The sequence below is a fragment of the Ammodytes marinus genome (genome assembly GCF_949987685.1).
Source record: "Ammodytes marinus genome assembly, chromosome: 17".
Classification (NCBI taxonomy): Eukaryota; Metazoa; Chordata; class Actinopteri; order Uranoscopiformes; family Ammodytidae; genus Ammodytes; species Ammodytes marinus.
This window is the reverse complement of record NC_137221.1, coordinates 9,749,835-9,762,264: the sequence shown is the minus strand read 5'-3', so window position 1 is coordinate 9,762,264 and position 12,430 is coordinate 9,749,835. Positions and strand designations below refer to the sequence as shown.

The 12,430-nt window shown below is 39.0% G+C and overlaps 1 protein-coding gene across 2 annotated transcripts; it reads left to right on the top strand.

Moving 5' to 3' along the window:
• Window positions 1–5,054: 5,054 nt before the first annotated feature.
• LOC307264303 (homocysteine-responsive endoplasmic reticulum-resident ubiquitin-like domain member 2 protein) lies at window positions 5,055–12,365 on the top strand. 2 transcript variants are annotated; one of them, XM_080045687.1, is made up of 9 exons: window positions 5,055–5,126; window positions 5,595–5,927; window positions 7,118–7,195; window positions 8,077–8,190; window positions 8,380–8,501; window positions 9,803–9,916; window positions 10,021–10,308; window positions 10,568–10,682; window positions 11,325–12,365. In XM_080045687.1, exons 2-9 carry the CDS (start codon window positions 5,781–5,783, stop codon window positions 11,490–11,492), a joined length of 1,146 nt encoding a protein of 381 aa, XP_079901813.1. In that variant the 5' UTR covers window positions 5,055–5,126; window positions 5,595–5,780; the 3' UTR covers window positions 11,493–12,365. The 2 variants fall into 2 exon arrangements, with proteins under 2 accessions (XP_079901813.1, XP_079901814.1); XM_080045688.1 differs by having other exon boundaries at window positions 5,062–5,126; window positions 5,598–5,927.
• Window positions 12,366–12,430: the final 65 nt, after the last annotated feature.

The following is a 12,430-nucleotide window of genomic DNA, read 5'->3' as shown; positions in this document are numbered from 1 at the left end:
AACTGTAGCAGGCTATACAGCTGTTTATAAACAGGTATAAAAGTGTCATAAAAGTATGCGATTAATTTAGATTAATTAATCACAGAGCTTGTAATTAATTAGATTAATTTTTTTAATCGCTTGACAGCCCTAAGACAGTTATAAGTATTTTAAAAAAAAATCACATCATTTGCAAACTGTTAATAGATGCGATCTAATCTCATGAGGAAATGTTGAGCTTCAAGGTTCTTTTTGACACTGGAAAGAACTCATCCACTCCACTCGTTAAATTGAATTTCTTCTGCAGCTTTGAGCGACATCTCTTGGCCTTCATCTGAGTTTTTCTCTGTTCAGACGAAGAATAGAGAAGAAGTTTTCATGAGAAGTTTAATATTTTATGTATCAATTCCATAAATATAAATATGAGTAAGACTAAATATCCAAATCTTGAATAGATTCATCACATGGTGTTTGGGGTGTTTTTAGTCAAACAACAAATAGTTCCTACCATGGTTACAATAAATTACTATATTAAGAATAAAAGACAACACTTTTTCTAATTAATTGTGAGGAAATGTACTACTTTGTTATAATATACCATTGATAGTTCATTAACTGCTTATTAGCTGGATATGGATGCTACATTGTTGTTGACAAATACATTAAAAAACATTTACTCTTGTTTGAGCTTATGACTGCATTGAAGTGTGTTATATCATCTTGAATGTACTGCTCATGAATCCAAAATGAAGGGGTTAAAATAAAGTGTTGTTGATTCTTGGGTCAAGGTATGAAGACAAATCAATTATACATTACCTAAAGTTCTATTAATTTAATCAGCACCAGGTATTCAATTAAAACAATCAGGAAGGAACAATGTTTTTGTCACATCCTTTCCTTATGCAAGCTCACAAACAAGTCTTTACTTGAGTACTTAGCATGAAGCCTAAACTTGTGGAAATACAGGTTTTATTAAAATCCGATAAAGGCAATGTGGTTTCAGCATGAGTCCATTGAACAGACTGAGTACAAAAACGATGACAACAGCAGTGACAGCGATGCAATCAATGAGGGAACACATAATCATCTTCGACACACACACACACACACACACACACACACACACACACACACACACACACACACACACACACACACACACACAATTCCACCCTTCCTCCTGATTGAAACCACTGTAGCCTATATCAAATTATGCATATTAACTAATCAAGTTTTTTTTAATAATCAAACATAATTTTCTATGATAATCGAAAGTTCCACTTTGGTGAGAGCATGACATTAAATTAACATAATTATTTATATAAATGAAAGGGAAAGTTACAGCATATTTTCAGTTAACGCTAATATAGTTTCACCCCCTTAAAATCTCCCAAACAGCAGGTGACAGCAGGTCAGAAGAATTGTCCCATGTTACAAAATCACCCGCTGCTAAATCAATTTAGTCAGAGTGTGGAAAAAAGCTGTCCTCTGTGAAGCAGGGAAATGGATGGTTAGACACACAGGGAGAGGGAAATGAAAGAAATTGGACATCTGCAGATTAAAAGTAAACATGCGTATCACTGCTACACTTTGCATCCACTTGTCAACATGGTGAGAGAGTTTTGTGTTAACAAAGCGAAACAAACATGTTGGACGTCACAAGGAGAGCACCTCACCCTCCTAATGAGAGAGCGCTTTTATTGCCGGAACTCCGTAAATGGTTGTGTAACTCATGAGGAATTAGAATGAAGTTAAAGTATAATTCATAGTGTTTATTTGCAGAAGGGATTTCTTAAAAACAAGCAATGTTGACCAAAAACAGACATATACAATATGAAAAAGGGTAGTTTATCATAAGGGAGAGCACAGGAACACAGAGGGAAAGCAACAAGAAATGAAATGTATGCAAAAGCCAATTTTAGGGCAATTCAACTTTATATATGTTTCTCTCTGACCTACCGTGCAATAATTACAAAGGATAAAAAGAAAAGTAATATATACAATAAATCAGTGACGTGAGGTGAGGTCAGTGAGTGGGTAGGCACTGAGAATCCAGATTGCTCTAAACCTATATATTGTTAAATCAAAAACAATAAACAACAAACAAGCACACAAGGGCCGAAAAAACGGAGGGGAACGAGTCAAACTACTACTTCTGTTCAGCTTCAAAATAAAAGACAGCACTCACTATTCTGTAGGACTACAGCATAACTAATGGCAACTCCATAAACTTTATCTTAATAGATAAAGTACCAGCATATGTCCCATGTACCTGTCCAGCATCAGAATGCAAGCATCTCTTTATCCACAATGCACAGTGTCCAATTATGTTTTGTCCATCAGCAACAATGAAAACACAACTAATCAATTGAATTTAAAATGCAGAATGGCTTGCACTCGGCATCAATTCATCCAACCTTATTATTAAATAAATGCCAAAAGAGTTTCTGACTCCCTGGCTGTAGAAAGAAGCAAGCCGATAGTAATCCAGTTTGACTGATAGCACAGCTAGCTAGCTCTTTCTGTTCATGTCCGTTTGAAACGCTCAAACATTGTTTGTCCCTGTTGCTGCTGTAAACCGTCCAAGGCTGGCGCAGGCTTTTCTGTTGCTATTCAGTCTGTTCCTTATTAAATTATAATCCAACTTGTTAAAATTCCTCCAGTCTGAAATATCTGCGGGCAAGGATGGCAGCTGCAATGTTGACTTTAAAATCCGCAGGGGTAACATGAATGAGCTTAGCCGGCGTAATGACATTGGCCTAAGCTGCGTAAATATCCATTAATATCTCGATTTTAATTGGTCCATGTATGATATGTAACGTAAGGGCTTCTAGCATACCATATTTACGTCAAAATAAGCAGAAATAATCATAGACATAATTAATATAATAATTAGGGCTGTCAAATTAACGCGTTAATTTCGATTAATTAATCACAGAAAAATTAACGCGATTAAAAAAATTAACGCAGATTAATCGCACTTCTATATTGCCCTTTGACCCGGTGCAAAAGAGGTGAGACGATAGCGGAGCTGCACGGGATTAAAGAGTGAAGAAAGAAGCATTAGGCGGCATAGGCTATGCACACCTGTGTGGCAGGCAGTGCAGCGCTGTCTGTTGTGGGAGATAGACAGTCGTCATTTAGCCTGCTTGTTTTTTTTCCGGCGCTAGTAGTTCAGAGAGAGAGAGAGAGAGAGAGAGAGAGAGAGAGAGAGAGACGAACGGTAACCTATACAGTTGTTTATAAACAGGCATACAAGTGTCATATAAGTATGCGATTAATTTAGATTAATTAATCACAGAGCCTGTAATTAATTAGATTAATTTTTTTAATCGCTTGACACCCCTAATAATAATATTATGTCTATGGAAATAATCCTTCTTATTTGCATACACAACATAATGTACAGTATACAGGAAACTAAAGAAATGTATGGGAGTGGCCTCTCCGGAAATAAAAAAATAACCTCCTTGGTCTTGTTCACATTCAGGAATAGGTTGATATTGCACTGCACCACGTAGCCAGTTGGCTGACCTCCTTCCTGTAGTTGCTCTCATCATTGTTGGAGATGAGAGACCCACCATGGTTGTGTTGTCCACACACTTGGCAATGTGTTTGCTTCTGCCCACCTGCACGTGTTTTGACAGTGAGAGAAAACTGGAGCAGCTGGAAGGGAATCTGGGTCAAGAAGTGGACTATTAATCATCAAAGTGGAATCACTGGTACAATTTGCTTTGCTATGGTACATTTGTGATTGATTTCAGAGCAGTAACACTCTTGTGTCATCCTCTAATATACAGAATACAGTCTCATCTTAAAAAAGAGAGAGAGAGAGATGCAATGTAACAAACACACAAGCAGCAGGAGTATGACACATACATAATTGGAAACAGTAGCCAGGAACCTTTACCACACACAAGCACACCTGCAAAATCTCTTGAGTTTTGAGAATCAAGTGGAAGTAGACTGACCCATTTTCAGAGCTGGTTGAACACAAAAGTTAAGATGCAGAACTTCCTGTTGTCCTTTGGCTTGATATTTTAAATGTATGATTAAATGTGTCCATGCTGTACATACATATGACAACCCCATTCTCATGTGTATCTGATAATTTAATTAGAATTAATTTGCAAAAGATTGTGCCTTTAATTCAGTTGTGCATCCTCCATACTAATGCTACGGGTAGTGGAACATGTTGATGGATTTTCTCACTCAACAGTAGGCCTACATCATCACCTCTTCACATACTGTATATATAGTAAATGTACTGTTTACACAATAGTAAATGAAGTCAGGGATGTTACACTGTGCCACCATCAGATGGCAGTCTGATCTTGGCCCATATGACACATTGCACATCCCAGTAATAATCAGCAAATCCTTGTGTAGTTGGTCAATACACAGTTTTTGTTGGGCTCTTTTTCCTCATCCAAGGTCAAATAATAAAATAAATACATTCTGAAAAAAGATGCCTCTAAAAAGTCCCTCAGCTGTTTACTTGGTGTTTTTAAATTAAAAATCTTACTTTTATAAAGGTTTTAATGCTGAGCAGTGTAGGGGAGTATTGCAATAGGCTCACATGTAATCAATTTAGGAGTTCAATTACATTTTGCGGTAGCTTTCTGCTCAACTAGCCTTCATATGTATCTAGTGATTCGAGTAGTTAAATTACTTTTTGGAAATGTTTTAAAGTATTTTTCCTTGGACCAGACTTCCTAGGGTAGCATGGCTGTAGGTCAACTTCTTCCAGTTTAAAGTAATTGGTAGTTTGCATAAGTATGCTTTCAAATTAGCTTCCCAACTTAGTTATTTTATTTAGGCTTTAGATTGTGGTTCTGTTGAAACTGAGAAAAAGTTAATACTTTGTTTGTCAATACAGTAAATATAAATGAGGAGATTTATGTTAATTCGTTTCATTGAATTGTTTCCTATATTACGCAATAACAAAAAGACTGTATAAGATAACTATCTCCTGAAATTGCATTATGTTTCTGCTGTAACTGACTTTCCTCACTGTAGGGGGCGGTAAAGAGCCAGAATCGGTGTATGTCGACAACACGCAGAAATACAACAAAGAAGAATAGCAACACCCAGGTTCAGTCCGGGATATAAGTAACAAGCGGCTGTTTTTTTCACTCACTGAACAGGTAAACAAGGACATGTCACATTATTATTTGACACGAATATATGTCTTAAATCTAGGACGTCTTAATTTGGTGGGCTAACAATTTAGCCCGCATGAGTATGCTGTCATTAGTAGCAGAAAATCTACAGAGGCTAACGTTAGCGTAGCCAGCTCAATACAAATAATACCCTGGGTTTGCTAGTAAGTTGTTTGCAAATTGTATTTTATCCCGTGCATGCCCTTACTTCTTTATACGTTTTAAGAGATTGTTATTACAGTGTAGCAATAGTTGTCATTACAAGTTTGCCCGGTTAAATATGAGTGCGTGCCTCTTCCAAGCCTGTAATTTGTTAATTATTATTGTAACGGGATATGCAATGCCACATTTATGCTCGCGTGACTGTATCAAGGGTAATATATGTAACTGGAATGTTATTGTGGTCAAGCTAAACTAATGTTTTTGTTTCCCCTTTTTTTCATCTGATCCCAGCAGTGTGCCGTCTGCACACAATTACAGGATATAGAAGATTAGCAATATCACAATATCAGACTACACATGACGTCAAAGCTTTGCAAGAGACCACTAGAAAACTACTAGGAGGGTTATAACCACTACCAGCCCAGATTTTATTTTATTTATCTTTTTTTCTCCATTGGAGACAAATGGTTTTGAGTCATGGAACAAGGTGTTATGGAAGGTCCTGTCATCCTGGTCATCAAGGCACCCAACCAAAAGTACACTGACCAGACAATCAACTGCTACCAGGACTGGACGGTGGAGAAGCTCAAAGCACACCTGTCAGATGTATACCCAAGCAAACCGGTGAGTATCTTTGCTTGTGGGGAGTAGGACATGAATTACTTGTTGATACCTGATGCCTCTTTCTGTGGGTCCCATCCTGATTTTCTATGTCACCCAAGCATGGCGATCACCTTTGCTGTATCCCAAGGGGGAGTAACAGCCTGTGTGTTGTTTTCCGGTGTGTGTTGGGTGTTGATTGACAGCAGGTAGTGTGACAGGATGGAGCATGTGGTCAGAGAGAAACTGATGACAGAAACATTGCTCATCCTGGCCCGACACACAAACAGTTAATAGCAGGTGTGCTTAGCCAGATGGGTACTGTGACACTGTGGTGCCCTGCATAAGGTGGTATCTATGATGTTGGTAGAGTTTAAAGAAGAGAAGAAAGTTGTTTAAGACAGGATCAAGCATTGTTGACCTGAATGACTGTTGTTTAGGTGGAGTCAGCAATTCTGGAGATCTTTGTTGTCAAAATCAAAATCAGTTAATATCTCCCCACGATCCGGAATGCTTACTGTGTGCGTGTGCTGAAAATAAATCTGGTGTTAATACACACACAGCCTAGGCTCTGTCAACCATAGGTATATAAACAAAGGGTATGTTAACAACTGTAGCTAGCAACATGCCGTTTACAGATCATTGGCTGTGTATTAACACTGGATTTCTTTTTCCAGCGCACTCACTGTACGGGCAGGTAGCGGATCGAGAGGGGATATTATTCACTGATTTTGACAAAAAGTTTATTTTTTTGCTCAGTCATAGTCGTCCAACGAGCCTTTAGACTCTAAAGTTTAGAGTCTCTAGATTAGACGTCACGTTTAGATTCCTGTTGTATTGTTTTGTTCACCTGATCTGACTTTGCTCCGCTTTGCCTCTGTGTTCGGGAGTTGGTCTGATGCAATCATTGTAAACACATGGTCCCTTGTTAAGGTTGCAGAGTGGACATGAACTGTGGCAGACTGAATAGAGTGAGGCAGAATAAACCCAGAATAAATGGTTAGCAGCTGCAAGTTGAAATAGGCAATTTAAATTCCTGAATTCCTGGTTGTATGTTGTGAATGTATACTACAAGGGGACACACGCTGACCTTGTTGTACAGCTACTCTAATCCACTGTTAAGACCCACTTATCCTGATTGAGCTTCCTACCATCCCATCCTCATTACTCATACACTAAATACCCCATTATCATTCTCATTTTTCTATTTTTAGAGCTCCAAAGACCAGAGGCTGGTGTATTCTGGGAAGCTGCTTTTGGATCATTTCACCTTAAAAGATGTTCTCAGAAAGGTAAGGTTCTCTGTTGGAGAGTTGTTTCATATTTGTTAGAGTGATTCTAGATTCATAATTGTAAAGCTAGCAAGAAGCACATGAGCTCAAGATGACGACAATCCCCCCATACACATACTGAGGTCTATAAAATAAATAGTTTAGCCAGTTTGGTCAGGAGTATTTTAACTGGCCTGCACAGAGCACTGGCTGACCTTTACTAATGCTTTCTGATTTGGTGCAAATCCCTGCAGCCATGTTTGAAAAGAATAACCTTCTGGAAAGCCAACGACCTATTGGGTCTCCAGTTGAGGCTGTAATTGTAACATACTATGCTATGCTACGTAGACATATGTGTGTAATAATGTGCATCCACATACTTTGTTTAGATGTCGAACACAGTTTTTGGACTGTATCTGAGAAGGTTTGAGCAAGATCTTGCATTTAATTGTTTTGATGAATAAACTGGATTTAATTTCGAACACACCCTCCTATGGGGGGCAGCGGTCTTCAACATGTGTTCACATTAAAATGGAATTTGTATTCAAAAGTTAGAGGAGATAGATAGTGTAGGTGCAAACATTCTGGCCAATAAATTAACCATCAAGTAATGTTTGTTTATGCTCTGTTCTTTGAATTGATTATATTTTTTAAATGTGATGCACGTCAGGCCCACAGCATTGTTCACTATCAATTTATTTTAACATTTTAAAATGAGATTATTGGTATTCCCAAACTGGTTAGGGGGCATTGTTATGATCCACTACGTAAGCAAATGTCCTTAGATTTAGATCTTGTGTAATTTTCTGTATTGTTTAAACTACTCAGAAGTTTTTTTGTTGTAGTTTTGAACATGCAATACTTGGCCTATGTCTGATAATGAACTGTGCTGGCTTCTACAGCAGGATGAGTACCACATGCTCCATCTGGTGTGCGCCTCTAGGACCCCTCCCAGTTCCCCGAAGCCCCCCTGTAGCCGCGGTAACAAGCCTCAGGAGAACTCGGCCGGTCCCACGGTGTGTCTACCACGCACACACGTTACACACGTTACACACTTCCCATTAATTTCATCAGCAGCAGATTTCCTTACATCAGCCAGCTCGCTGCTGTAATCTACACTCCCCCGAGGATTTAAAAAAGATGGCTTCCCTTTCTGTCAAGGTGGACCTTTAAACCATTATTAACATTCAGAACTTATTTTTCAGAACTCAAACAGTCCCTCCACTGGTCAACATAGCCAGTCATCTACAGGAGAGAGCAGTGATGGACTTAGACAGAGAACTGGAGCCTTCCCTGACCACCATATGTATCCACAGTTTATGCACAGGTAAGCCTTGATAACTACCGCTGTGCAGAGTTTTACATTTCTTTAAGTGCACTCTCACTTCAGTATCTAACATTCAATAGTACATAGAAAAAATCAACTTAAAGTGGAAAATGTATTTATTAAATGCACTCAGGCTTTGAGTTTGTTTAAGACATGCTTCTAATTATATAAATGTGACAGCAATTTAACAATTTTGGTCCCTTGTCTGAATTACAACCGAATTACTGTGGCTGTTTTGTGCAAAGGTCACAACCGCATTCTTATTAGCTAATGAAACGCTGCAAAAAAGCAGATTTAACGTTGTTTAGGAAAATCTTCTCATGCCAGATCAGTCTACAAAAATGACTCTCCCCTCTTACCATGCAGGGCAAAAGAGTTAGTAATACATCAGTATGCAGCACTGTTTTCAGATTCATTCATCCCATCCAAAAACATAATGCTTCTATGCAACATGTACAGTAAATGTCGTGTCATGCTTGTGACATTATAAACTATGCAGCATGGTTGTCTGTCAAATACATGGAAGATGTCACAAAAAAACTGGATTTGGTGATTCACTGTGAGGAGCGGGCGAGCGTCCCTTATGCTCAGAGTGGAAAAATACCAGATCTTATCAGTGATGCAGCCTTCGAGAGAGAAGATAACTCTTTTCCTCCCTCATAAGTTTTCAGCTCAGTGCTCCCTGTTACGCACAAAGTTTGAAACATCACACCAACGTTGCTGCTCTCCCCACGGTCGTGTCTGAAGGAAGCCGCAAGAATCCTTAATGCGCCTCTGTCTAGACTGATAGATGAAGCTGATGAGCTGTTACGCTGAAAAGGGTTATAGTAATACAGTGCTGCTATTGGGACTTTGGCTGCTAGTTGATTTCCATAACCAGTAATAACTCTTCACAAATGCTAAAGGTGGAGTCAGCGATTCTGGAGAATGTTTGTTGCCAAAATAACTTTTTGTCAAAATCTGTGAATATCTCCTCACGATCTGTACCTTTCCTTTACAGCAGTTACTGTGTGTGCGCTGAAAAATAAATAAATAAATGATTACACAGCCTAAGCGCTGTAAAATGATATGTAAACAAAGGGTATGTAAACATTATATCAACATGCCCACCGTAGCTATCAACATGCCCATTACATGTGGCGGTTCGTACAGAGATATTCACTGAATTTGACAACAAGCAGTCTCCAGAATCGCTGACTCCACCTTTTAATTTGAATGTACCTACAGTGAAAGACATATAGTATGGGTGTGTGTGTGTGGCAGGTGAAAGGAAACTTTTCTTGTCTCTTTTTTTGTTGTAGCAGCTGGAACCATTACCCTTCACAGCAAACTCCTCCAAACATGCCCGCTTATTACAACCCCATGACAGTAATGTGGTGGCAGCAGTTGTACGCCCGGCAATACTTCATGCATTAGTAAGTCCTCACGTGTTTTTTTTTCTTGTCTCATCTTACTTTCTGTTGAGTGTTTACTTAACCTCTGTGCAGGCTTTAATCAAAGTGTCACCCTCCTCTCTTAGTCAGTTACTGGCTGCCTCCGCTCAGCACCTCAGGACAGACCAGCCTTTTGCTCAGTCCAACCAGCCCGATCCGCTGAGCCAGCGACCTCAGGCCGATCGGCGTGGCAACCAGGAGGTCCAGATGAACGCCCAGGGAGGGGAGATCCTGAACGAGGAGGAGCTGAACCGTGATTGGCTGGACTGGGTGTACACGTTTGCGCGCGCCGCCATCTTACTCAGCGTGGTCTACTTCTACTCCTCCTTCAGCCGCTTTGTCATGGTTATGATGGCCATGCTGGTGCTCTACCTGTGAGTGCTTCGGTGATATCATGATTAGAAGTGTGTCTCATAAAGAATATCCTTTAAGCTTTGAAGAAAGTTTGCTAGAGTAAAAACAAGCATTTTGAAAGCATTACTTAGAGCTCTGTAAGGGCATTTGTTATTTTTTATGTTAAAGTCCACTAAAACTCACAGATTACTTTAGAAGTGAAATGAATAATGAATGGATAATGATATTACATGGTATTGGCAGGACGAAAAATACTGTATTTGTTGTTTGTGTCTGCAGGCATCAGGCCGGCTGGTTTCCCTTCAACCTGGAGAATGAGCTCCAGCTTCCTGGAGACGGAGCCAATCAGGACGAAATGGAGGCGGAGCTACAAAATCCTGATTTACAGGAATTGGTAGCTGCCTCTTTATCCTCTCAGCTTTACAGAAAACATAGCTAAGGGCCTATTTAGGAATTCTTGTGTCTGCCATTGCTTTTATCGGAATGCTAATGAATCGAAGCAAGAAAAAACCTCCCCTTCGTGGGAGCGTATGTATTAAATGTGAAGTGAGAGATTCTGGAGAACGTTTGTTGTAAAAATCACTTTGTCAAAATCTGTGAATATCTCCTGACGATCAGGTGCCTGTGTCACGGATTTTGACAGAATTTTTTTTATTATAATCTTTTTATGATGTATTATTGGACATTTCTAACTTAAAGGCTTCATTTAAGGAACAAATAGTCCATTATTTTATCAGAAATTAAACTAAATAATATTGGCAGCCCTTGACAAAGCAAAAGAACACGGTTCAAGCTAACATGGAACAAAATGGACCTTGACTTCTTTAAGATACTTTATCTGCATCTGCATGTGATGAATCTGAACTGTTCAGAGTAACTTTGCATTATTGCTCAAGGTTAGATAGGGGATATCTCACTCAGTTCAGTTGGACACAAGTCACCGTTTGAAGTGTAACCTATGGCGCTGCATGTTCGTGTGACTGATATTGTATCTCAATCGACTGTCCTCTTCTAATTTGCCTTGACTCTTTTATAGGATGGAGGGATGGACGATGGCTCGGATGATGAAGGGGAGAGTGGAGAGGAAGGAGCAGAGGATCCAAACAGTGTTCCCAACGCGGGCTTCCTGTCTACTACCTGGTCGTTCATCATAACCTTCTTCATGTCACTCATCCCAGAGGGGCCGCCCAACGCTGCTAACTGAACCACTTACTAAGGGAGACTGTTTCTGTTGAAATGCAGTGTTATAGTTTCCCAGTAGTCCACTTTGTTACATATCTAAAGACTTTGAGCCAAAAGACAAATGACTGATATTGAACCTGAATTCATTTTGTTGTCTTGACACAAATACAAAGATTTATTTTTTCGAGCTGTCAAATGACACTAACCTTATTTAAAACTGCTCATGCAAAGGATTTCTAGTGCAGCCTTTGTTCAACATTGTACAATAAAAACAGTGTCCAGTGCCAATTTATAAAATAGGCACATTTATGGAAAAAAATAATCACAGCATTATTTGTGCTTAAAAAAACCCAAAATGTTTATATTTTTTCTTTTTAAGAAGCTGCGATAGTCGTCAATCGAAATACAATTTTTTTTCTCGGTTGTACCCAAATTAGGCATTTCAAAAGTGGCCACTTTAGTTCATAAACTGAACTTGCGTGAATAATCCTGACTCATATAATACCTGTGATAAGTTGCATGAGTGATTTTTATTTTTTCGGCCCAAGCGTTGATAAATTGTGTCTGAACACATTTTGTACAGTGTTGAACTGTATATTCCAATGACGTTGGCGACAGAAGTGTGATTTTTACTATAAGTGAAACAATGAACCACTAATTCTCTGACAGGCTGATAGAATGAGTGAGGTAAAAGAGTTGATCTTCCACTGTTAATGGAATATCCAACGGGTTGTGTGTTGATGGGATTTAAGTCACGTGGCATCGAGCGGACAAGACACTTCCCAATGTTAAATAAAGCACTGCCACAAGTTCATTCAGAGATCATGTAGGAAACATACTTACACCTCTTCTGAGTTTGTGAGAATGGCTGCTGCTGTTACCTTTTAACACATTGTGTACAAATAATAATGTTCATGTTTATTAAACTGTCATTCATGGTAATGTTGTCATGTGGTTTTA